The sequence below is a fragment of the Meleagris gallopavo genome, chromosome 11, assembly GCF_905368555.1.
Source record: "Meleagris gallopavo chromosome 11, MGAL_WU_HG_1.1, whole genome shotgun sequence".
NCBI classification, from domain to species: domain Eukaryota; kingdom Metazoa; phylum Chordata; class Aves; order Galliformes; family Phasianidae; genus Meleagris; species Meleagris gallopavo.
In genome coordinates this window covers 7,927,284-7,953,528 of record NC_139414.1, presented here as the reverse complement: position 1 = coordinate 7,953,528, position 26,245 = coordinate 7,927,284, and the positions used below count along the sequence as shown (strand labels likewise).

Here is a 26,245-nt window from a genome sequence, read left to right as displayed (position 1 = left end):
AGAATCTTTAAAGTCAGTTAATTTTGTTTGAAATTTACCTATAAGGAATGGCTATGTAGACATCCATAAGATGGACTTCTTCTTTGGTACCTTTTTATAGTTGGTTCTGGTGTTTATTTTTTCCTTTCCTTTCCTTTCGTTCCAACAGAATAACAGGCTTAGGAAACATGCCTTTGAGCTGAAAATGAATGACCTCACATACTTTGTGCTGGCAGCTGAAAATGAACAGGATATGGATGACTGGATTTTCACTCTCAACAAAATCCTGCAAATAAATCCAGAGGGGACCATTCAGGAAAGGAAAAGTGCAGACCTCACCGATCTGAAACTTGGTAAGAGTGAATAATCTTGTATTGTTTTTTAAATCAAATGCACACACAAAAAAAAAAAGCCTTCAGCTACCAAAGTCGAATCACTTTAACTGCCTGAGTCTGTAATGGATTCTGTATCTATTGATTTCTGATGGAGCAGCTCCAGCCTTTTTGCAGCCCTGAACAATGTCAGCTAACTACCCACAGATCATTTTCAAAAGGCTGTGAGAGGGAACTAAAGCTGCTCCCCTTAAAGTCAGCAGGAACAGCATGGCTCTGCTTTGCTTATGCAGCTCTTTTTCAAGAGTAGTTCACCCTGTCAATGATCTTACTGGTACATTGTGTTTTACTGTCTTGGGTCTCAAGAAAGTTTTAAAGAGTCTGCTCTTGGGGAAAGATTCTTTTTCCAGCATTTTGTTTTTCTTTAAACATCTGGAGCTAGTGATTATAAAAAAAAATCACCAGCTGTTGGTGTATTGCTCTTTCCCTGGAAGCTTATTGACTTTTCGTTTCTTGCTTTTGTGACTTTGCATATTATTGTGCTTTGACCATGTAGGAAAGAATTAGATGCTTGGTCATACTGTACTCTTCATGAGACAATAATTCATCATTTCACATAATAAATCCATGTTCAGTTTGATGAATCCTAGCTAAAACTGTATAACTGAAAACACTTGAAACCTTAGTAAAAATTATCACCAGCACTTATAGTATGAACTAAATCAAAGCTTTGAACCCCCATGCATCTGAATCTCGAGGAAGTTCAGAGCTAACTGAAGGCTTTAACCTAGTGTTTATAATAAATTCTGATTTCAGGGGGGGGTCAGAAAACTCTTCATATAGCCAAAGATATGTTTTTATGATTTGGAGGCACGAGGGATTTGCACTTCAGAATCAGAGAAGTGCTTTTGAAAATTCCACCCATTAGGGTATTAAGTAACAGCAAGAGAAATGCGTGAGGAGCATCAAAGACATAAGGTTAGCAGAAACCAGTTTTTTAGGGGTAAAAACGCCGATAACATCATAGCACATTCCTCTTGCTTGTTAGCTTGTCAAAAGGCATGATTCTTTCTTGGCAGAATGGCCTTGAATGTCTGTAGTGACTTATTTCACATTGGTCTGAAAGCAAGAGCTAAATAAAGGATTTGCTGTATAGTGCCATTTTCTGGAAATGTAGATTTGCAGCTTTTGGAGTCCAGACTTTCTTCTCAAAGAGCAGATAGGGTCCTGTCTGCCTCACTGACTGCACTGAAAACTCCTTTTACTGGGAGTCCAAAATCTTTGGGTTGGCATTAAATTTTCAGGGTTGTCTCAGGAGGGAAGGAAGATGTCTTTGGTGTGGACACGAATATTTGTCATGGATGGATGTTCCAGACACTTCAACAAGTAGAGTCCAGCATCTTTTGAAGCTTAAATACAGTCTCTGTTATTATAGTAAACACTGCTGGGAGTTGAGGTTGGGGTGAACAGAGGTCACATAAGTATCTCCTCCATTTTAGAGATGGATTCTAAGAGAGAACAAAAAGGAGTCGGATGGGGATTGATTTTTAAAACCCACTGGTAAGAGCAAGCATAACAAAAACATTGACCTATTTATTTATTTATTTGTTTCCCCTTTTCAAGACCCTGCAGAAGCTTCAGTGAATTATGATTGCTCTCAAGAAGAGGCTGATTCTTCAGAGAACACCTTGCATCCAGACTTTGCAAAAGTAATGGCTGTTATGTTTGTCCTTACAAGCTGAGTAGAAAGTGCCGCCTAGGTCAACATGCCTGCCAACAGATTATCATTACTGTTGTGAAAGGTTTAAAAATAGCATACACCCCATTTTGTGTGTTAGAGACATGATAAGTGATGGAAATAATTTTATTTCTGAGTTGATGGCTTTGTATAAATGAAAAGAATTCCACTGGGTGTAAAGAAAGTACATGCTTGCCAGACTGGTTTGATTTATACCTGTGAAGTCAATAAGGAACTAACCCCTGCAGTTGCTTAAGAAGTATTTACTTTTTTAACTTGTATTTCACAGACTTTAGCCGTTAGAGAGACAGGGTTTCCTATATGACTTGCAGCACTTAAAGGAAACAAGCTGCAAACTGTTCATCACCTTCACTAATTTCATTGAAAAATGTATGTAGAGATATTTTTGTCTTCTAGATCTCTCAGACTACACCATGCAAATGAAATAATTGTCGAAGGTGCTAAAATGAGGAGAAGCTGGGTTGGAAGTACATCATCATCACTGGTTTTCCTAAGTGAATGTATGATGTTTGTAACCTTCTGTCACGGAGCATCTATAGATGCTACCCACTTGTACATACATACAGCAAAATGCTGTCTGAGAATGTTATTTCTACAGATTTGAATGAAAATGAGACAGAATTTGGTTTACATTTTGCTTTAGGTCATATTCATATTTATGAAATGGTCACACAATTAAAATAGCTACAACAAGAACAAAAGATAAATCATTGTGTTCTTGTGGGAGGGCAACAATAGTATCTGATCATTTTCTCAGTAGGCAGGTTCTTTCTTTACCACAGATAGTTTAATTAAAGCAAATGCTTTCTTTACTGTTGGCCTGCAAGGCTAAAATAAATGGTCAGCAATTTGTTTTGTGCTTGTATTGCCCTTTATATAGTTAGTTCTTCTTTTTAGCCCTTGCTCTATATACCTGGCTGCAGTAACCAGGGCCTGTCCCTCATCTCCTGATCCTGAATCTGCCTGAACCAGGGACAGAGAGATGGGTGGTGGGGAGAGGAGTCCCAAGCCTGACATTTGTGGGTGTTCTGCAGTCTGTGGGATTCTGCCTGTTTGAAAGGCAGGACAACGCTTTCCCACTCTCCTCTCTGCATTCCCTGCAACAAAAATGGTTTTGTGGGAGTCTGTTTTTCCCTGGGGTTGTGAATCCCCAAAGTGTTTTCAGTGTGGTGAGCCACTATTCTGACATCTTAACAATGGACTCTTTAGTAACATATATGAACTTGAGTTACTTAATTGGTCTTCTTTTGGGTTCCTTTGAAGTATATTGCAGGCTGAAAATCCTTCTTCACAAAGGCATAACCTTCAAAGAATGTTTGAAAGCACTTTGAAATACCTGCTGCAGAAGTGAGGGCTGTTATTATAAGTGACACACTGGTCATTCATTTAAAGGTTTAACAACTCTATGGGTTTCTGTTCTTGTGCAGAAAACTAATTTATTGTTTGTCACTACAGTACATCACAGAAACAGAAGAAACAGTGAAAGCTTCTCGAAATACAGAGCGACTAAATCTTTTCTCCTTGGATCCTGATATAGCAGTAAGTGAAATTACCTTTTCAAGTTCCTGTAAGTTTTTAAATACAGATGCTGAGCTAACAGGGTTAGCTAAGCTACCTCTGTGGTTGGGAGTTCAGTGAGCAACTGAGAGTTCCACCCTGTGCTAATCTCACTTGTGTGCACGGGACTGTTAGGCTGAAAATAAAAGTAGAATGGAAATGGTGTTTCTTTTCAGCTTCAAAATGAGTGGGGGGGAAAAATGCTGTCCCTGCTCTGCAGAGGTTTGTGCACAGACTGCCCTTATCTGATCGCAAAGTGGTTGTAGTTGGGTGGGACCTCTGCAGATCATCTTGTCCAGTGTAGCTAAACTTTGAGTCAGTAAAGCAGACTGAAAATATTACAGAAACAGAACCTTTCCTTGGACTAGGAATGTCACAGTAACAGATTTTTATCGTTTTTCAGTGCACTGAATTTGACTACAAAATGTGAATGGGTTTAAAAAGCAGGAGGTACAATTGGAGGTATACAAGTTTATGTATGTGAAAGAAGTTTAGCTGGAAATGGTAGGAAGGGCAGATTGCTTTTCTTCTTATCCTCAGCTTGCTTATTTAGTGTTAGACTTCATGATTAAAATAGCATTTTTGTTTGTGCTAAATGAATGCTTGTTGGTTGACTTAACAAGGAATATGGAGATATCAGCAGTGATTTTGCGAGGTTTTCAGGTAATTCAGTGATAGTAAACACCTCTAGAAGGCTTTCTGAGTTTTGGATTATCATGCTTTTTCAATATATAACTAATCACCTAACGTATTTCAGTCAGTGAATCCTCAGAAAAAGGAGTTTCCAGGGACAAACTCAGTGATCAAGCCATTTGAAGAAAAACCTGCTAAGCGGATCCTGATAACTTGCAAATCCCTCAGTTGGAATCTCCAGGCCTGCGTTACTGAAAATGAAAATGATCCTTCAACTAATGTAAGATTTCATTGTTTCCCTGTCTGCTTTTTCTCCCCCTTCGAAAAAGGCTTCCTCTGTGCTTACTACACTTGGTTAGCTCCCCCTCAGCCTATCCCTTTGAAACGAGTGATGAGGCTGGGGAACCTTCCAGCACTTTGAAGCTGATTTAGATTGCAAACTTTTAGCTACAGTTGAATGGGGAATTGAAAACGTTAAGACTCTTGAGGATCCTTAACAGTTGCTATAAGAACAAGTTTAAACTGCAAAGGTCTATGTAAGGAGGCAATTGAATATCAGTTGGTGGTGGGTAATTGGTGTTTTTAGTTGTTTTTCTCAGAGAGTTTGGGGGCAGATTAGATTACAGATGAAAAGGCAAATAAAAAGGACTGGATGCTTCATCAAGAAGGAAAGCCCAGAGTTAAAAATAAAAATATATATTAAAAAAAAGGACAAAGCAGAAAATTTTGTTCATGTTTACTTTAAGAAAAAAATGCAGGGAAAGGGAAGTTGTTGTTACCAATCCATAGCTTAAGGTTAATTCTCCTCAGAAGCAGGGAAGGTTTTGAGAAATGTGTCCTGGAAACTCAACTTTCATATATTCCATGAAGCATCGATTTTTATTTTGTTTGTGTATTTCCATATGACGATGACCTCTCCAGTGAGTGCATATTCAGCATAATGTGATCAATACTTTTTTGGCAGACTGGAATAGCTGTTTAAGGGAGCTCATGATAACTGAATCAAGGGCATGCACTTGTTCATTACAGAGGCTGCAAAAGCCCAGAATATTGTACCTGCTTATACATGCCCTTATCTCCTGAGTTTTAAGATTCCGATTTCCAAACGGCTCAGAACTTGTCATTACAAGTTCATCTCTCTTATCCTGACTGATGTTTCATCAGAATAGTGAAGTCTCTATAGAGGTTACTTACAGTCATACGATTTAATTCCCTGGCACTATGGAATAGAACAAGTGGGTACTGTCAGAGCTGTTTGTATGCTCTTGGTTTCCTAGCAAAATAGAACATGTGTTTCCCACTGAATAATACACCCACGCGTTTGTGTTTGTACCAGTAAACGTTTTTCATCTCATTACATTTGTCATCATTTCTGGTCACATTTCTGATGATCCTTGGAAGGCCCGCCCTCACTATCCATTCTTTTATAATGAGTGCAAATTTGCGTTAAAATTATTCTGTAGCATTTCTCTGAGGTCTGTTAATTTACTCTAATCATTATCTGCAACAGAGACATTTCTGTATTCTTTCTGCAAGTTTCTGTGTTAGCTGCTGATTGCTATTCTGGCCCAGTGTCAATGAGCTACCTTTAAAAGCCCCTAAATGTTGGAATCTTTGTTGCTGGATGAACATGTGTTTTCAATGAATCTCATAATTTGTAAACAGTCTTCGTTTACTTTCTTTTTTCTAGCTCTATGGTTCCAATAAAGGATTTTACTCTCTCTCTCTCTCGGTTACTGCATTGTTTTGTTTCTGGTGTTTTCTCCAGGTGGAGCCTTTCTTTGTGAGCGTGGCACTGTATGATGTCAGGGATGGCAAGAAGATATCTGCTGATTTTCATGTGGACTTGAACCATGCTCTCGTCAGACAGATGATCTCAGGTTCTTCGTTTTCATTAGAAAACGGCACTGTTGAAAATATAGACTCAAGTGAAGTGGAAGAACCACAGGTCAGGGGGTTCCCAGAAGAATGGCTGAAGTACCCAAAACAGGTATTCAACGTGTGGCTTATGTGACTTAGTGCTCTCACGACTAATTTTAGTTCAGTAGTATTAATTTTTGGTTGGAGACTTTTTCTACTACCAGTGATTCTTTTTTCATAACATACTTTTTCTAACAATATATATCAATTGTACTTGGATACAGTTGCATGATATTTACAATCCATTTACAATTCAAATAATTAATGTCTGTCATATAGAGAGACCGAACGCATTTCCTGAATTCTTTGGGTTCGTTCACTGATGTTTTTCAAACCACCCAATCAAAACTGAACTTAAAGCCTCATCTAAACACAGTTAATCTCCAAGTACTCCTATGTTCTTGCCTTATATTGCATTTCTTCTCAGTGCCATTCCCACGAGTTTGATGTTAGTGTTGTCCCAGACGAATGGTTAGGTTAGGTGATTCTAGCATTTCTTCACTTCAGTTAGTATCTTTGCAAGGTGCTGAGGGCACAATCTCACTGCAGAGCTAATACGAAGATTTTAGTTTCCCTCTGGCTGTCTTGAATGCATAGAGAGATATCCTTTGTAATGTCTTCTGAATTTGGTTTGGTGGCATTTCCATAAGCAAAGAGCATTGGCAGTATTTCATTTCATCAGTATTGCCATGTACTTTTTTACTGTTCTCTTTTCTATTCTCAGGCTCTTTTCTCCATAAGTAATCCTCATTCTGAGATCGTATTAGTAGCAAAAATAGAGAAGGTGCTCACAGGAAACATTGCCAGCAGTGCTGAACCTTACATTAAGAATCCTGATTCTTATAAGGTAAAGTAATATGAACAAGTTCCTTCTCTGTAAGTTTCAGCCTATTGGAAGCTGAAGGCATTGGCAATTCTGCTTGCAAATCTCCTAAGAAAGCAAATGCCCAAACTCCACTAACTTTGTTAAGATAAATTATTATGTGGTGACCAACTACAATCTCACAAAATGAAAAAAATGCCATTTTGACTGAAGCATATGAATCCATGCATGGTGCGTTCCTATGCTAGTTACGTCCTAGCAAAGTGAAATTCGGTTTCAGTAATCTTTTATGAATTCTGAATTAGTGCTCTTTGTATGCTTACATAACCAGGGTAGTACCTGTGTCTGAGAACAGACAGAGCATTTGCCATAGATATATGAAAGCAAAGTGGAATAGTAATTTAACTGCTGTAGTTCTGACTTAGAGGACACTGAAGAGGTTTAATTTGTCAGCAGTTCCATGATGTCTCTCCTGTCCATTGCAGAACCTTCTGTCATGGGCAGTATCAGATCCAATTATTTTGGGGCCGCTACAACCTCTCCAGCAGAGTGATAGTTTGTTATCCTGTGCTGTACATATTATTGGCACATTGGTGACACAATTCAGTTTTTTGGGTTTTTTTTTTTTGTTTTGTAGTGTGCACAGAAAGTGTTAAAATCCAATAAACAATTCTGTAGCAAGCTGGGAAAATACCGTATGCCATTTGCTTGGTCGGTGAGGTATGTATTAATTCTTCTTATAATTTGTAGTAATATCTTATAGATTATTCTACTCTTGGATTTGTGTCATCTTACTGCTTTTCACTTGTTCTGCCTAAAGCTAAGCAAAGCTTTCTGTGTGATGCAGACCCCAGAAGATCCTGCAGCTTTATTAGTTCATTGCCCTATTTCTCACACAGATGAGTATTGGTTACTTTCTCATTAAATGTTACTGTGTTGGAATCTTTTATTTAAGTAAGTAGTGAAGTTGCCAGAGAGTAACAGAGGTTAACTGACAGATTATCTGGATATTGTGAACTCCACTAGTGATTTGATGCTAAAAATTACTGAAAAATTTTCAAAGTCACGGTTTTTACAATCGTTTCCCTCAAAGATAGTTACTGTCGTATACAAGGATGTAATGGCCACATAAAATACAGATTCAACAGTCTAAAGTTCTGCCTGTCACATTTCAAGTAAGTATAACCGAGGACTGGAGTAATGGTGACCCCAGTACAGTGCCTTAGGCCATGGAAATGAGAATACTTTAGGTACTTCTGCAGCTTTACTGGTTTCTAGGTGAAAGAGACCTGTTACATTCTTGTTTGGAAGGTCAGTTGGCAGTAGCAGTAGCAATATTTGATTCTTGCTCTTCCACTCTTCTTCTCCTTTCCAGTGGGTTATTGTATAGCCTGTTCTTCCCATGCCTCTTGATCCCTTTCTATCAAGTTGCCAAAATAGATGTGGCTGCCTTCTTTTCATCATTTCTTCAGATTTTCTAATAATTCCTCTATCCTCCTTTCTGTTTGTTCCTTCTCAGTCTTCTGTCCTTTCTTCATCTTGCTGTAGCTCTGTGATAACAGATCTCTCTGACCAAGCCACTCTGTGTGTCCCTCTGGCAGCACCATCTTTCTGCCACGCATGGAGCAGGGAATACAATATTTTATATTCTCTATAAAAAGGAAAGCTCATCCATCAGCAAGCACAAGCAATCCTCTTTTTCTGTTCTGACACAGCAGGCCTGCTGGAGGGCTGCCTGAAGCTGTAGAAAGGAAGAAGGAAAAAGCATTAGGTGAAAATGTCATGTGTGGTGCTCTCCATGACCATTAGGGATGGCTCTGTGGCTGTGTTCTTCTGGTGTGGAAGTATGGGGTACCAGAATCACATGGTTTGTCCTTCAACATGTAGGTGAAAACTTGTATTTTTAGCATACGGTGCTTGGATGGCAAAGAAGCAAACATAAAGATATGGCCATTTGAGTAATCATTTATTTTTCACTGATGTAATTTTTTTTCTCAGTATCCAATGGGAACAGGAGAAGTGGGCGCACGCTCAGGAGAAGGGCAGAAAATGTGCTCTGATCTGTCACAGCAAGCTCAAGGGTGTTCATTAATACAGTAGTATTGTATTAAAGCCAAAGGGCCATTCATCAAAATGATATTGATGGGTGTCTGTTTTTTTATTGATGGGCTACTTTTAGCATGTAATAGATGGTATGGTGGCAAGAGGTTCAGGCTGGGCGACAGGCTGGCTTTTTGTTGGCTCTGTCCTGGCTGACTGTTGCTGGTGGCTCCACCTGCAGTTATGTGCTCTGTAATTCAGTCATTGCTTGTGTGTGTGCCTCAGTACAGTGGGGATTGGGTAGTCAGGAGCCTGAGCCTTCCTCTGTTAGTGTTATTTTCCTCAGGAAAGCAAGACAGAAAAGACTTTCATGTTGTGCTGTATTCTACACCTTCCGTAGGATAGCATCAAATCAGTCCTAAATATGTTTATTTAACCAATATTCTGGGTACGGTTTCCCACATAGAAATAGAAATACGTGCTTGTGTTAGCAGATGCAGAGCAAGCTCAACATTTTGTAGGCAGTTACAGTGTGTGCATTACACAGATGGCCTGCATGTGAGCGGAGGATGTACCTGGAATTTGTGGATGTCCCTCAGTTCCAGCAGGCAGTAGTTTTGGATGTCATTCTACTTCAGTGGTTCACTGCCCATAACATTGAGGAGCTTTCCTTCCGTCTGTTTGATTAATTACTGAAAATACGTTCGGGTGTGTTTATCAGCTCTTAAAACTTTTCATTATTAATCATTTATGGGGATGAGATAACAGTGTAAAGATTGTTGACCAAATAAACCACGTGTATGATCTTGTTGGCATCAGTGGAGTTGCACAAGGAATTTATTTAGATCATTGTGTCAAATTCTGCCCTCATTTACATCTATTTGTGTTTTAACATTACTCAGAACACTCTTCAGTAAAAGCAAAGTATAATTTGGCCCTGTGCAAACTATTTCTATTTTCTCAGCTTGAAAAGAGAAGTTTCCACTGGAGACTATCATATTACAGGGGGAAAAAAATGATCTGACTGGGATAAATAGCAAAACCCTGCATTTGAAATAACTGGAAAACACATTTCCATTCTGGCATTAGCCTCACTCCTGTTTTTCTGCAGAAATTTTTCCCCCCTAAAGCAATTGCAGATGACCACAATGTGATTTTTACATATATGTTTAGCGAGTCAAAGTCTGACAGTTGAGTTTTATACAAGTGACTGAAACTTTAATTATCTCATGTGGCATCCAGTTGGTTATCATCATGCAAAAGGATGACTCAGGGTTCCTTCCCGATTTCTTGCTGTCACTGGTGTAATCTGGTGCCTATATGCTCTCACAGGTATACAGTTTAAGTTAGAATTGCAATGTGTCAGAATAATTTTCTACTGAAAAGTGTGTTTCAGAGTGAAATTACCAACCTTGTGTAGGTTTTCTGCATTTAGAGAGTTGTTGTAATTGTGGACTATCAGCTGTTTGTATCAGAACAGTAGAATAATTGAAACATTTAAAATACTGGAAAAGTATCATTTTCTATAGTGAAATCTGACAATTTCTTCAGGATTTTAGTTTTGTTCTTTTCTTTTTAAGATCTATTTAATAAATAAGTAGCAGGTAGTAAGAAATCATTAATATATTAGATAAGTATTGGACTCCTGGGCTGTTGAAGTGTTTTGCTACATTTGTTTTTCCTTGACCTTGCCACTCATTGTTCTAAAATGCCTTTGGTATGTTCACTGTGATAAGGTGCTCCATCTGTACCCAGGAACTGAATGGATCCAGCAAAATGTGGGAGTGCAGCTTTTTAACTGCAGGTGTAAAATATATAGTACTGCTACTGTGACCGTTCTTCAACTTTAAAGAGCTGGGAGCATGAATATGTCCATATAGTTTGACCAGCAGCAAGCAGTCGAACTCTGCTCTGAATTCAGGAAGGATGCATTTGTGGGGATCAGCTTGCTTTCCCTGAATGTCTGAATTGCACCTGTAGTGGCAAGTGCCCTTGGAGTGAGCTACTTCCAACATAGATCTGGCTCTTTCTTCACTATGAACACCCCCAGCCTGGTTTACTAAGTGCCTCTGGTGTGCTGAGCACCAGGATGGGAATTATTCATAGGTTCCCACAGAAGATGGGTTTGCTCAGCAACCCCAGTGCAGAGCCCAGTGGCACAGCCAAAATCTTCTCAATGTTTTGGTCCTCTCTGGTATTCTGGAGAAGGAGGAAACAATGCTGAGCTCGTCATAATGTCACCAATACTGCAATAGTTATTTAATCTTATCTTTTTTCTGTTTTTCCATCGATGGTTTAATAGGATTTGTAAAATAACCAATGGCTGCCAGAAGTTGGGTCTGGTTTCTTCCTAGTAACTTAAAATATGTGACGCTGGTGTGGACTCTATTCCCCGTAATTCTTGAAAGCAAAAATCTGATAGAAGAGGGTCTATTATTCTTTACAGTTACAAAGAAATGAAATAGTAGTGTTTCTCTCAGTTAATTAATTAAAGACAGGGTGCGTTTGTACTCATTCTTGGGATCTTCTTCCAAGGGTTTACTCCATTATTTTGCATCTGGCAGCGATTTGTGCTGGCATCAATTACTCTTCTCCCTGGCAGTGAAACAGAGAAGTAAATTAAAGAAGAAAGATTGGCCAAATGATTCACAGAACAGCACTTAGTGTCAAGAACATTTTACTTTTGTTAAGCAATGTTTTAGCGTACAGCGGTTGAATCCAAAGTTCATTAATTTGGATAGCTGCTACATTATCCAGTCCAGCCAATGTGTGTGACCCTTGGGGCTGTACAAAGGGCATTGCAATGTCTTAATTAAATCCTTCAAGTGTCAACGAGCAGGAATGGAAATATCTGAGCATGTTTTCCTGTGTGCACGACAGCTGATACTTATTGTTCCCAGTTATAAACCATATCCTTTCTTTCCATTTCACTTGGCACTTAGTAACTGGTTCACCAAAAATTTAGTCAGTGTTCCACAAGCTTGTTTTTTGAAGGAAAGCTGAGGCACGGTGAGTTGGTGTCTTGCTTCTGGAAGACGTAGAGCAGATTTAATGCATAAGAAAACTCTCTAGGGGTCTCTACCCTGGTTTTGCACAAGCGCATGCTTCTTTATGTGGTGAGATCTAATGGTTGCAATTTGATGTTTTGCTGTAATTTCTTTTATTAAAATGATCAGTGGAGGGTAGAGTGGGAAGTGGGCTCTGGTGAAGTGCGCTTCAGCTTTCTCAGCTGAGACTTAACAACCAAAAATAAAGGGAGGAAAAATGAGTGGATGCTGAGCTGGATCATGGTGATCTGTTCTAGTACTGAAATGCAGGAACTCTGAGATGTCAACAGTCAGGCTACAACTGAGGTGACTTGGGACTGTTTGCATAGTGTAAGATTCTTAAGTCTTTGCAGAACTGAGGCAGTGTGTGTAAATACACTGGAACTGTCTCTGCTCCTGCAGAGGTATACCTCTGAAAAGATTTCTTGTGTGAAGCTCTGCAGAAAGTTCTTAAATCTGTGGAAGAGTTCAGGTCATATGCTTATTAAAAGATGACGTGACAATTTCAAACATTCAAATTGATGTGTTTGTAAACATGTTACTTTTCTTTCTTTATAGACCAGTGTTCAAAGATAATCAGGGAAATGTTGACAGAGACTCACGATTCTCGCCTTTATTCAGGCAAGAAAGTAATAAGATTTCCATGGAAGATTTGATTAAGCTAATAGCTGAATACAGAAGGTAAGGAGTGCTTTTTAATTCTACTTGAGAAGGTATAAAAGCTTTATAAAGCTGTGCAAATTATTTTTCACAGGTTTTTTCATTGTTTCGTGCAATGTGCCAAGGTAGCCATATTAAATTGGTGTTTTTCACATTAGTCAGTGTCTGCCAAAGACTGCTTTAGATTTTCTAGTTTTCCTGGAAAGTCATTTGGCACATTAATAAATGTTACTGTAAGCTAAAGATAGTAATTTTTTAAATTAGCTTCCGTACTTCCATCAGAGGAGATGCAGGTAAAGGAACCAACATGGGACAGTAGTATCGTAAAAACAAACAAAATCAAACACATGGAACTGTGAAAAAGTGTTCTTTAATAGTTTCTCTGTTCCTGGTTTGGTTTGTTTGAGTCTCCGTGTCAAACTGCAGAGAGAACATTTGAAAGAAAAAGCTTTTCCAAGTGCTTGACAGTGTGTAAATTAATGAATAGCAGTGTGGCTGGGTATTCTTCCACATAGGTGTAGATCAGGTTAATCCTACAGCAAAGACTAGATGAATAACACGAGAATTGAAGCTTGAATTTCTTCTTTACTCCAGATGCACCTAGAAAGAATATAATAAATTTTTCCTATTCCATTTATGTGAGATCACAGAAAGATTGAATTTCTACTAGGGAAATTGGATCAATCTCTTAATCACTTGGAACACCTTACTGTTAGTAATTGGTAAACTTTGTTGACATTCTTGGTGCTTGAATAAGAATTCTCCGCTCTTCTTGTCTGTTTGATGCATATCCTAGATAAAAAGAAATTTAGTATCATGGTTTTGGCATAATTCAAGCTGCTTAGGCACGAGGAATACATCTCAGTCCCTTTTCAGCATAGTACTTTTCAGAAACAATGATTCTATGAGCTCCTCATGTCTCAGTGGTCACAGAATTACTTTTAAAGAACATTTGTTTCAAACAAAAAAAATAAAAAGTAAGTTATCCTTGCAAGAATTAATTGTTAGTTCAGCAGTTTCTTCGTCTTCCATAACCTGTGACTGCCTGCAAAGAGAAGGCATAGAGAAGGAGTGAAAGCAAGAAAGAAAAAATATTTCTTCCCTCCTGATGCATTTCTTTTGAGTCTGGCCACCAACAGGTTTATTTTAAAGGTTTTTACTACATATCTTAAAGTCTGTTTTTCATTTAGGTTTAATTCCTATTTTGGGTCTTATGTTCCTTGTTCTAATTTTCTAAAATGTTCTCATTTCTGTAATTGCAGAGCAGAGAAGATTAGCAAAATACAGACCATACCTGGCAGTTTGGAGATTGCAGTTGATTGTGTTCCTTTGGAGCATCCAAGTATGATTCAACTTTATGATTAAATATTATAATTAAATAGGATATTGTTATAGGCTTTCTGTCCTGAATTGTGGTAATGAGACAGTTCTGGTAGAAAAATGTATGCAATTGTTTGGGAAGAGAATGCACCTGATTTTGTTTGTTTGTTTATTTTTCATTTAATTACACCATTCTTTTTTTCCTACTTTACCTGCACAAATATGCTTTCACGATACAGAACATAACATGCTGTCTCTATATGTGATGAAAGTGCAGGGGTCACTTTTTGATATCCAAGACTTTCAGCCAAAGAACTGGCTTGGGCTTCTGTTCAGCAAGATGTTAACAGCCTGGCACTGTCAGTGTTTCCTGTGATGCATGCATCTTTTGTGAATCAGCACATATGGGATGTGATTACCAGCAGGTTTTGAGAATGCAGATGAAATGAAGGACTTTGTTCAGGGGCAACTCTGGCAAAAGTGCAACTCCTAGTACAGATGCTTCCAATTTAATCCTGCTTTAGTTTTTGTTTCAAGGGACACATTTCTGTGGCCCACTGTTGCAAAAATATCAGGACCATCTCAGTTCCTCTGAATTAAGTTTAACTGTCATTGTTGTTCAGATATCATTACATATGTGGTCCCTGTTATTTAGTTCAGAACAAGCACAGCAACTGCTCAGTGTCAGGATGGAGATCAGATAGGGATGTAGAACAAAATGTGGTCTGTGTAGTCATAATACACGTATGTATCAATACATATGCATTTAGTATTTGTATGTTAAGATATGCGATGATCACGCATTTTATATCATCTGTACATGGTATTAGATTTAAAAAACTTTTACTAACATTTAAAAAGAGATTTTATATTTGGAATTAAAAAAAGAAACAAACAAACAACAACAACAAAAAAAACCTACTAACGAAGTAAGCAAAATGTTCCAAAGCAGCTTGGATCTTTCATTATTACCTGGCTCAGTTCACTGTGGCCAAGTGAAGCTTGGATGTTAAAGGTATGCACTAGTGAGGTGCCCAGTACGTGTGGAAAGTCAGTGAAAATTCCCTCACCTTGAACAGTAACAGCTTACACGTTTCTTTGGCACAGGGAGAATGTCTTACTTTGAGTAATGCAGGAGAAAAATTAAAATTTTGATGAAAACTTGACTTCAGCCAGCTCTGAAGGAAGCCCCTGTAGCAGCTGTATCCAGTTCTGTTGTAACACCTCCTTTCCACTAAAAATAAAGGTCTTGCTTAGTGTTAAAATCTCTTTTTTGCCAAGAAGAGCCAAAACAAAGGAAGCTGGATGCAGATGTTGTCAAGAAGCTGCTGGTACAATTGTGTCTCTGGGGATGGATACTGCTTTGCTTCATATTAGTATCAATTTGTATTAGACAACTGCAGTAGATCTTTGGTTTTGTGAGATGTTATTTGAGATAGTGACAATAAGAGCTAGAGTCAGGGATATATCAAGAGATTCTGTGTTTAAGCTTGTAGAAATCTGTTGCTTTTTCTGCTGCAGAAGAGGGGGGGAAAGGCCAAAATCATTTAGCTTTAGGAAGGGGAAAGAAAGAAAACACCAGTGATGCCTGGTCCATGCCTGTTGACAGAACTCTGAAACTGTCAGGAGGGCAGCAGCCATGTCCCCTGCTTTCCCCCAAAAAATAACCTTAAAAACCCAGAACTGGAAGGCTCCATCTGTGCAAAGAACGATTATGGAGAGCGGTTGATGGCCTTGCAGCCAGGAGCAATGTGACTGCAAGCAAACTGGGCTGTTGCCTCTGCATATGCATCTGTGAAATGTGAGGTAAAGAGGCCAGACCTTCACAACAGACTCTTGATTTTTCCAGATGGCTTCTTGTCACCGTTACTGCTTCTTCTGACGAGAGCAGTAATAGCCTGTAACGCGCATCTAAGCTACTGCTACTGAAAAGCTTCATACTTACGTTACTTACAGTGATTTTTATATGCAGTTGAACACTATTTCTATTTCCCTGTGAATTTTTCATGGACTACCAGAAGCGCAGTGTGCTGAGCCCGCAGCAAGGCTCCTGCTGAGAGGCCTTTCTTTGTGCTGCTGGCTCATCCTTGTATCAGTTCTGGTTTTCTCTAGTGAGAGGCAAGGTTAATGGCTAAAATAGGCACAGGCAGAATGCACAGAATTGGTGTGATTGCCTTCTGGCACTGTTGCTGGAGCTAGAGAGAACAAACCTTCCTAAGCATTCTCTGCAACCATCAGTGGTCCCTTCTGGCTGACAAATGCAAGTGATTTAACTGAGCAGTTCCATTTTAATGCTGCTAATTTTGAATTGGGAAAGATGGCAGTTTTCATGGATTTTTCCAGTGTAAATCAGAAGCTCGGTCTATTGTGGGAGTATGGAGGGTATACAGGTGAATCAGGCACACAATTTCAGTGAGCAGCAGGCTGGGAAGAACGTTTTCCAGGTCTGTCAGAAACAAAACAAACCGAAAGCAGCCTTTGTGGCTGGCACAGAGCTGCTTCTCCCCCCAGCTGCTTGTGCTGCAGCAGACCTGTGCGATCCTGAAACTGGTAGTTTCCTCGTTGGTTTTGAAGAAAGTAAAATTGAGAATACTTACATGCAAGGGATCACCTGCTTCTTTCAGTTTCCTCCCCACAGATTGGTGGGATTTTCCAGTGGGTCACTGTTGGGTTTAAGGAAAGAATTCTTACACAGAACCTTCAAATTGCTTTTCCCAAAAATCATTCAGGACACCCCTAGGTTGATGACCCAAATCTTCTCAAGTGCTTTTATGCAAACAGTCCTCATGTTTTTCATGCTGAGATTGCATGTCTCACTGATTCAGTGCCACAGATACACAGAGTATCTCTCCCTGTTGTCTGGGTGACAGTTTTTGTTTTCATCTTCTGTTTCTTAATTGGATTTCAGTCGTCCCAATTACACCGTGTATTTAATCTAGTACTGTGCTGCTTGTTTCTTCATTTTGTTTATTATGTTATTAGATGATAGAAAGGATTAAATGAGATATTGGACTGTAAAATTAATTAGAAACAGCATCAGATATTCATCACTTATTTCATTGAAACTGTCAGCGTACCAATGGTTCTGTTATGCCATCAAACATCTTCAAATACTGTGAATGTCAAAAGTTCTTCAGTGCTGCACTGTTTAACTTCAGTGAGATAAAGTTTTTAAGATTGATGTATGTAATTCTGGATTTACGTGAATGCATGTTACAGTGAAATTTGACCCACTGCATCTCAATATTGCTTCTTCTTAGTAAGACTGTATAAAAAAGGTCATAAGGAATGGTTTTCTTTTCTGTTCTTTTGAAGATTGTGTAACTTCATCTTTCATCCCAATCAAGCCATTTAATGACATAAAGGAACATCAGCCCACAGTGGAAGTTGAGGAGTTTGTACAGGAATCAACAAAATATTCTCGCCCTTACAGAGTTTACAAGAACCAAATATACATATACCCAAAACACCTCAAGTATGATAGCCAAAAACATTTCAATAAGGTACAGTATGTGATGATTAATTCAGGCCAATATTGAGTAGGTATGTATTACATGGGCTCTGTTATTGGAATGATGGAGTACTTATTGAAAGGAAAGGGAAATAGTGATGCAAATCATTGATATTTTTTGACCTTTGCAGTCATAAAACTTTGTTACAAATTTTATGAAATAAATTTGTGGATTAGTTTTAAGTTTTATCACTAATTCATAGACTAGTGAGAATGAGGTAATAGTTTTTTCACAGTCTTCAGAAGGTATGTATTTTAATGAAATTATGTATGCTGATGCAGTGAATCTGGAATTTTCTTTTTTAAGTGAAACTTGAGTACTTGAAACTGAGTACATCTGTATGCTGGTCACTTTATAATCTGCTTCTCTGCAGGTTGATTGATAGCACTGGAAGGAAGGCAGGAAGGCATTTCAAATTTGCATGTTTTTCTTAGATTTTGAAAAGAGCTAAGTTCACCCCTTGTTGCTGGCCTGCATTTTTATGGCCATCCCAGTTCTATTCTGAGCGTTAATATGTTTCTTTTTCAGGCACGGAATATAACAGTATGCATTGAATTTAAAAGCTCTGATGAAGAAGGAGCAAAGCCACTGAAGGTGAGCCACCACAAAATATGTTCAGAGAGCATTATTTCTGAGAGCATTACTTATAAAACCCAGGAGTGGGAACTGTACTGATTTGGAACAATTCAGCTTACTGTTTTTATGGTGAAACTTGCTTGGTCTAAAATTCACTATTTACCTGAAGTTTCTTCCTAAGCTTAAGATGCTTCGTAAGAAAGAATGAGGCAAAAAATTAGAAAACTTTAAACTTAATTCTTAACTTTGCTATTGACTAAGCTCTATAACATAATATTGTTGTCGTGTGAATTCTCCATGAATAAAGCTGTCATCGAGAACCTCTGGACTGAACTGTGCCAGCAAGGGGATTGTTAACAGAAGTCAGTAAAGGCTTTATGTTGTGTATTGAACCTCATAAAGATGAAGTAGCTTTTGTAAAGCTTTTTGCAGAAGACATTGGAATAATTAACAGCAAGGAAGAAGTTTAAGGAGTGCATTGCTTAGAAAACTCAGGGTAATTTTCATGGATCAATGAACTATTACTGGAAGTTTGTTTAAAAATATTAAATTGTAAGCAATTATCAATCCTTCATGATACTGCTTTTAATGCACGTGTATTAGATATACTAAGAGTACCATCATCAGCAAAATTTGACAATGTAATCAAAGTATGTTGCTTTTCTCAGCACATTTACGGGAAACCAGGTGGACCATTATTTACAACAGCAGCCTACACCGCTGTGCTGCATCATTCCCAGAATCCAGATTTCTATGATGAGGTCAGTCTGCTTTTTTACACATAAAATACTAATCTCACATGTTTGCTAATGAGACGGGAGCAAGTGTAAAGAATACCTGTTACAATGTCTTTTGTACATGTATACTTTATTATGTCAATCTACATAACTGTGTTATATCTCAGTGAGTCTTTCCTCTTATAAGATGTTCTGAATACGTTTAAGATGCTGTAGAGTTGATTAGGAGCAGCCTACTCTCTAAAATGCTTGTCTGAATAGCATTAAGGATTCAATGTATCTCTGAATATGATGGAAACAATAAATGTTATGATGAAGAATGGAAAGAAATGTCAGAACAAATCCCTCTGACATATAAGATCTGCACTGGGGCATTTTTGTTTATCCAGTGATCCGAATGGAATGTACAGTGATATGTAGTGGCTGCAGCAAGTAGCTTAGCTCATACTTTGGGAGATGCAGCTCTAGAATGCTGGTTGTATGTTGGCCTTTGCCCATCTTTACCATGCATTTTTACATTTCACCAACACCAACTACGATTTCCAAACTTTCTGCAAGTGAATTTAAATTCACTTTCAGTGAGCAGTGTATTTGATGGTGTGATAATGCCATATGTGTTTTCTGGATTTTTCACTACTGCTTCTGTATAGTGATAGTACTGGCAAACAGCCCCAGCAGAGTAGTTAACCAGTATTTTTCAAACCACTTCATCTTGGGAAAACTTCCAAACATTAAAATAGAGGTAAGGTCAGCAACTATACATATAGGCATTAATTTAAAATTTGTGTTTAGGAGTTGGGGTGGGACATTTACATTTTATAGGGTAATTTAGACTGGAAGGGACCCGTAAGATCATCATCAGATCCATCCATCAAAGTTAATTTCAGTGGTTTCAGACTATGTTTATCCTTCTCCTTTGCAGGCAGTGTTAAGGGTTATAACACATCTGACAGTGTGCTTCTCTGTGATCTCAATGAGCCATTTGCTTTGGGCAAATCACTTTCAGTGTAAATGAAGAACTGAACTCAGACCTTAATAGATGATATGGCTGGAAGAGGCATGCACCAGTTCTAAATGTTACTTGTATTAGTCAGAAAAGACAGCAAATGCAGTCTTGAAAATAATGTAAAATGTTATCAAAAAACTTGTCTTAATCTCCACATCTGAATGCCCATTTCGTATCTATATTTATGGTGTTAGATTCTTACCCATAAGCTGATTTAACGCTGCAAACATTTACTAACAATTTCTAAGCCTTACTTTAAGCATAGCATCAGCTTGGATAAGCATTATCACAGTTTAGAAGGCCAAAGTGTCTTTTTCATTAGTTCCTATGGTAACATATTTTGGTTACTTTGTGTATTTATTCCAGTAGGTTAATAATATGACAGTTCAAATCTGTTGGGATTTGTGGATGACATGACATGGGATTTAAGAAGGACCAGAAATCCTAAATAAAAGTTGATTTTCGTGTAAGCCATGACATTATGCTGAGCAAGTAGCAAAGATTTCGTTTTAGTTTCCATTTAGATTGCTTTAAAAATAAGATAACGGTGATGGCTATCTACGACTGCTGAAGTTCAAGTTATCGCTTGTGAGCAGGGTCTATAACTCTTTAATTCTATGCTCTCTTGTCCTCTGTTGTCTCATCAAAAATGCAAATACTCATCCACAAGACAGAGAAGAAAAAAGCTGTTTAATTAAAAGTGATAGATAACTTTCCTTAGCAATTTCCATAAAGAAACATCTATTACAAAGGCAGCAACAGCACCACACAGATGAGCAATTGTCAGTAAAGGCAAACTGTACTTAGACCTTTGTGTAGAGAGATGTCATTCATTTAGACCATCTCTGATGCCTGGTTTAATCGATATTTAAACTAAAGTGAGGTGTAACATTTTACATTTCAGGTGAAAATTGAACTTCCCACTCAACTCCATAAGAAACACCACATTCTGTTTTCATTTTATCATGTCACGTGTGACATAAATGCAAAAGCTAATGCCAAAAAGAAAGAGGCTCTGGAAACACCAGGTACCTGTAGCAGAATTACTTTTAATTATAAATATAAATTATGTACATTCAAATAAGGATTTCAGAATTTCTGTCTGGATGTTATTACCTTCCTTTAAATTTGAGCAGCTTGTTCTCCAAGGTGTCATATTAATTTGTTCTTGTGTGCAGTGGGATATGCATGGCTTCCTTTGTTGAAAGATGCTCAGCTTGCTTCCCAAGAACACAACGTGCCAGTAGCAAGCAGTTTGCCTCCCAATTATTTAAGCCTTCAAGAACCTACTAGTGGAAAGGTATTAATTCATACTTTTATATATTCAAATAGCACAGAGTAGTTACTTGCAAGCATTTTATGCGAGATCAAGTTTGCATTTACACTCTTCTAAAAGTCATCCATTTTGGAATGCTCACATGCATAGTATCATTGAGTATATAAATGAACGTGTGTAACAGTGGGCTGTGAGCCAAATGATGCTGACTCAAGAGCATATATGGAATAAGTGCATTTTATAATTTTCTTCTACAGTATTATACTTCACATCCCCAAAACTCCAGAAAGAACCTTTAATGACAAACTCAGACCATATGACATTTATTCTCCAGTTGATGTGATCCACAATCATGATTCATTCTCCAGCTTCGCAGTGTGATATCACTTTTTCCCACTGATTCTGCCCAGTTTGGGTTATTTGTGCCTTCTTATTTGTTTTACTATCGTCATGAGGACAGGGTAGGGCAGTGATCTGGTCCCTTGAATTATAACGTTAATGGCCTCTTGCTGAAAAGTTGGCTTTTGTTGCACTAGTTCTCTATTTGTGAAAGCTATTTGGAAACAAATAGCTATCACAGTTCGTATGTGCTTATGTGCAAACCTATGCAGTGAAAAAGAGGTGCTGACTTCAATGAATAAGAAATAGTGCAAAATATGTTTTTTGTTTTATTTTAATAGCAGATCGGCTGTGATGTAAAATGGGTAGATAGTGGGAAGCCACTTTTCAAAGTGTCTACTTTTGTTGTATCAACAGTAAATACTCAGGTAAGCTGAATTTTCTCTTAGCTCTGTTACCTGTTTACAAGTAAAAAGCATCATGGAAAATCTGAAAGATGCTTTCTCTCAAGTCTTGTATGAGTATGTTTCCCTAACATTTAAAGGTTACTTGAGTATGGAATGGCAAGATGACAATGATGGAATGCACATTTTAAGAAAAAATAAAAATGACTTCATTTCATGCTAAACTAAAAATCATGAAATGTCAGTTTAACAAGAAGAAAAGAAATTGTAAGCACTAGGAAAAGAATTCTGGCCACTGAAATCCCCTCACAACACAGAAAGAAAAGATTGGATAGAGGACCTAGAGATGTTTTGTTTACAATAGGGTATACATAGTGGCCAGTGGATTAAGCAAAATAACTTGATCTGTCTTTCAAGGAGTTATGCTTAAGGCAGTAGGTAACAAGTGTTGTTTTCAGTATCACAGGAGATTTCTATAACCAGTTTATTGGGTTGAATTCTAATCCTTTCTATAGTCTGAATTAACATGAACTTTTGTTTATCATTTAGGATCCATACCTGAATAACTTTTTCTATCAGTGCCAAGAAAGGGAGAAGGATTTCTCTCAGCCTCCTACCTCAAACTTTATAAGTTCTTGTAAGGTAAAGTAACCTGCAGCACAGAATTATGTTACAAAATGGTAATTAGGACTTTATCTCAACTGATCTGCACAATTCTCAACATGGCATAGACTTGGCAGTAGGCAATGAGTCCGTGACAACTCCAGTTAGGCTTCATTGGTGCAGCAACTGTATTGCTGGTCAGAAAAACGTCTCCCATTCCCTTTCTAATTTAGATCACAGGTGCATCTGTCTTATTCCCAGTTTTGATAATCCAGCCTATGCAAAGCGTCAGTTTCCATTAAAAGATGGTTGAGTGTTGCTTTGTTCCTCTATGGCTGTCCAAAATAAGTGAGCTGGGGCCTGTTGGCTTGTGGTATTCCTGCTAGTCCTCTGTTGCCTTAGATATACTTTGTGCTTACCTCCTACTTGTCTCAAGATTTTTCTCTCAGCAAACCCCACTGCTATTTAAAAGGGCTTCTGGAGGGGTGTACTTTGCCTTTGTATAAATCAAGAGTACTAGTTACCTGCCAAGTTCTGAAATCAGTAAGAACCTATCCTTTCTGCAGAGATGAAATGAATAAGTAGTAGCATTTCACCTCAAGTACTGTGCTCAGTTTTGGGTCCCTCACAACAAGAAGGATACTGAGTCCCTGGAGTATTCCAGTGAAGGGCAACGAAGCTGTGAAGGGACTGGAGCTCAAGTCTTATGGCAAGCAGCTAAGGACTGGGATGTTCAGTCTGGAGAAAAGGAGGCTCAGAGCAGACCTTATAGCTCTCTACAACTCCCTGAAAGCAGGTTGTGGTGAGGTGGGGGTCAGCCTCTGCTCCCAGGTTATAGCAACAGGAAACTGGGGAATGGCCTTAAGTTGTCCCAGGGGAGATTCAGGTTGGATATCAGGAAAAACTTCTCCAAAAGAGTGGTGAGGCACTGGAACAGGCTACTCAAGGAGGTATTGGTGTCACCATTGCTGGAGGTGCTCAAGAAACATGTAGCTGTGCCATTGAGAGACATGTTTTGGTGCTAGGTGTACGGTTAGACTAGATGATCTTAGAGGCTTTTCTCAACATTAATGATTCAAATTCTATGATCAATGTGTCTGTATTTGGTAGAGGTCAAAAGCTGTGAGGTAGCGGAGGTATAGCAAGCAGTTTTTTATTAAAAGAGCATCGGGTAAATGTAGGACCATAACACTTCCTTCAAGAGTTAGCACTCTGCAGTCTATTTACTGAACTTTAAGAGGAGAAGACTGAAGGATGGCTATGATATTAATTGTACCACTGTATTAGCTCTAAAACATTGTACATGCCTGGTATTTATTATTTTTCCTTGTAGCAGCCTGTAAAATCTAATTGCTGTTTGGGGGTTTAGAAATTATCATCGTGTACGTGCTTTTCCTGTTTCATTTGTCATTAATGTTTGAGCAGATTTTATAATGATATTTGAGAATTTTCTATAATAAGCAAACAAAACGTTCCAATAAATTACAGCCCCAGTTCTCTGAGCAAGGCCTTAAGGGTGATTTGACAGGATTGCTTTGGTTTTAAATACTGACAGTTTGTGCTAGTTTATTTAACAAAAGTGATTAAGGAATGCTTTCAAAAATCATAGCATGAGTTATTTATAGATTATACCTCTACTGAATGAAGACCTTATTTGTGAATTTTTGAGTAAATGTTAAGCATATTGGGCAAAGTTCAGGAATCCAAGCTTCAGAACTTTCTAGCTAGCTAGATAACCAGAATCTCAGTGGTTTTTGGTAAGCTTGTAGCTTACCTTTTAAAAGGTAGGCTTGTAGCTTACCTTTTAAAAGGTAGGCTTGTAGCTTACCTTTTAAAGTATTTCATTGATTTTTATTAGGAAATAGAGATAATGTTGTATGTAACAAGGGATTAACTATGCAATATAACTGAAGAATAATATTACCCAGGATATTTTTCTTTTATTTATAAATCAGTAATAACTTTGAAGAAATTTAGGAAAGATTTAGAAATGACTGAAATGCAAAAATCAAAGGAATTTAAAAGATTTTATTTTATTTTTTAATTAAGAGCTCAATATCTTCCTTGATCAGAGAAGGTAATATGTCATTCTAATAAAGCTGTTAATATTTTTATCAGTGCGCTTTTTACATGATTAGTTTAGCCACAACAAGTACATTTCACCAGATCTCAACATAGAATGATTTTACCAAAAATGTTTGGAAGTGCATGTTGTAAAAATAGTTCATTCTTTTAGTGCTGTGGTTTTGGATTCAGGTTTTTTGTTTCTTTGTATTTCAATCAGGATAGAGCAAACGATTGGAACTCCGAGATGTGGACAATACCTATAGTTTCATTCATATTTAAAACAAACTGCATCAGGAAATAGTCCTCCACTTCGCTGTCCATTTCCTACCACTGTAGCCGTACTGCCTTTATGTGCTGAAACAGGAGAGGAAATAACTAGCTTTCATTTTGGAAATCTCTTAATTTTCTTTCTCGTGTCCGTTACAGAATTTGCTGAGGATAGAGAAGATCCATGTAATTATGAACTTTCTTCCCATAGTCCTGAATCAACTCTTCTGGGTTTTGGTGCAAAACAGTGATGATGAAGTTACAACAGCTGTGACCAGGTATCTGAGTAGTTTTTGTGTAAAGGACATAACTGTACACGTTCATCCAAAAATAGCTGCTCTCATGAAGGCTGACTACGGTGTTTACACTTCAGTAAGTGAGAATGCCTGCTTCCCCTTAACACAAGGCTCTGCAAGTAATTCATGGAAGAGCATATGGCATCATGTGGTTGGCTCTGGTACCAGCAAGGAGACCACTGATCATGGTGAATGTGTCTCTGTACCCACAGGCAATGACAGTTAAAGGTCTCATTCTTGAGGAGCTTAATTACTTCTTAATGAACTTGAATATCAATTTTAATTTATGTTTGAATGTGAGGATGTGGAATTCAGCATAGAAAGAACTTAGCATCTTGCAACAGCTAGCAAAGAGTCAAAATTTAAGTTATGCTTTTCTAGGGCATTTTCTAATTAGAAATATAAATATATATATCAGCAATTACTGAAAAGCAATGGGCAGCATTTTCTGGTGAGCTGGAATGATTTTCTGAGCCTCTCATCCCTCACATAATGAAATTGTTTTTATTGATGCTGTTGATCGGTGCAGCAGGAGAAAAAAAATACTGGAAAGATTATTATTCTTCTCTGCAGGAGGGCAGAAAGTGGCACTGCATTTTCTTTTGGCTATAGTGGCGTTTCTGTTGCACTTCTGCCAAGAGCAAAAAATTGTGACTATAGCTAGTAGGAAAAAATGACAACTCTCAGCCCTCAACAACCCTGTTATACTCAACTGCTGTCAGTACATTTTCTTTCTTCAGTTATTTTCCAGGATTAATTTCTGAAGAAAGATTAACAAGGAAAACTTAAATGAGGAAGTTAAATTCCTCATCTTAGCCTTGGGAAAATTGAGTTTTAGTATACTTTATTAAAGGTTCATGGCATCTTGCAGACCAAAGTCCTGCCACATCTAGGTGCTAGGAAACATGCCTCAAAATTTGTGATTTCATGACTACATGCAGTTTTCAGAGGAAAAAAGACAGTTGGCCCTTTGTCCCGGGAGCCTTCACAGCCAGCAAATCTACTGGTGTTAAGACCAGCTAGGGGGATTGAAGAATCCTTACCTTGGCTAGGAGTATCAGTTGACCAACATGAAAATTAATACAATAGAAG

The 26,245-nt window shown here is 38.0% G+C and overlaps 1 protein-coding gene across 15 annotated transcripts in view; it reads left to right on the top strand.

Moving 5' to 3' along the window:
- DOCK10 (dedicator of cytokinesis 10) overlaps positions 1-26,245 on the top strand; it is a 142,468-nt gene that overhangs the window by 72,910 nt on the left and 43,313 nt on the right. For 14 of the 15 annotated variants that reach the window (XM_085233045.1, XM_085233044.1, XM_085233053.1 and 11 more), the window contains exons 8-24: positions 149-332; positions 1,935-2,020; positions 3,526-3,609; positions 4,385-4,540; positions 6,029-6,250; positions 6,905-7,027; positions 7,641-7,723; positions 12,649-12,771; positions 14,013-14,092; positions 17,386-17,573; positions 18,111-18,176; positions 18,827-18,919; positions 20,806-20,929; positions 21,080-21,201; positions 21,858-21,944; positions 22,470-22,562; positions 25,017-25,135. In XM_085233045.1, the coding sequence (XP_085089171.1) occupies positions 149-332; positions 1,935-2,020; positions 3,526-3,609; positions 4,385-4,540; positions 6,029-6,250; positions 6,905-7,027; positions 7,641-7,723; positions 12,649-12,771; positions 14,013-14,092; positions 17,386-17,573; positions 18,111-18,176; positions 18,827-18,919; positions 20,806-20,929; positions 21,080-21,201; positions 21,858-21,944; positions 22,470-22,562; positions 25,017-25,135 (2,033 nt within the window). The remainder of the gene's footprint in view (positions 1-148; positions 333-1,934; positions 2,021-3,525; positions 3,610-4,384; positions 4,541-6,028; positions 6,251-6,904; positions 7,028-7,640; positions 7,724-12,648; positions 12,772-14,012; positions 14,093-17,385; positions 17,574-18,110; positions 18,177-18,826; positions 18,920-20,805; positions 20,930-21,079; positions 21,202-21,857; positions 21,945-22,469; positions 22,563-25,016; positions 25,136-26,245) is intronic. The other variant, XM_085233041.1, reaches the window with a different exon arrangement.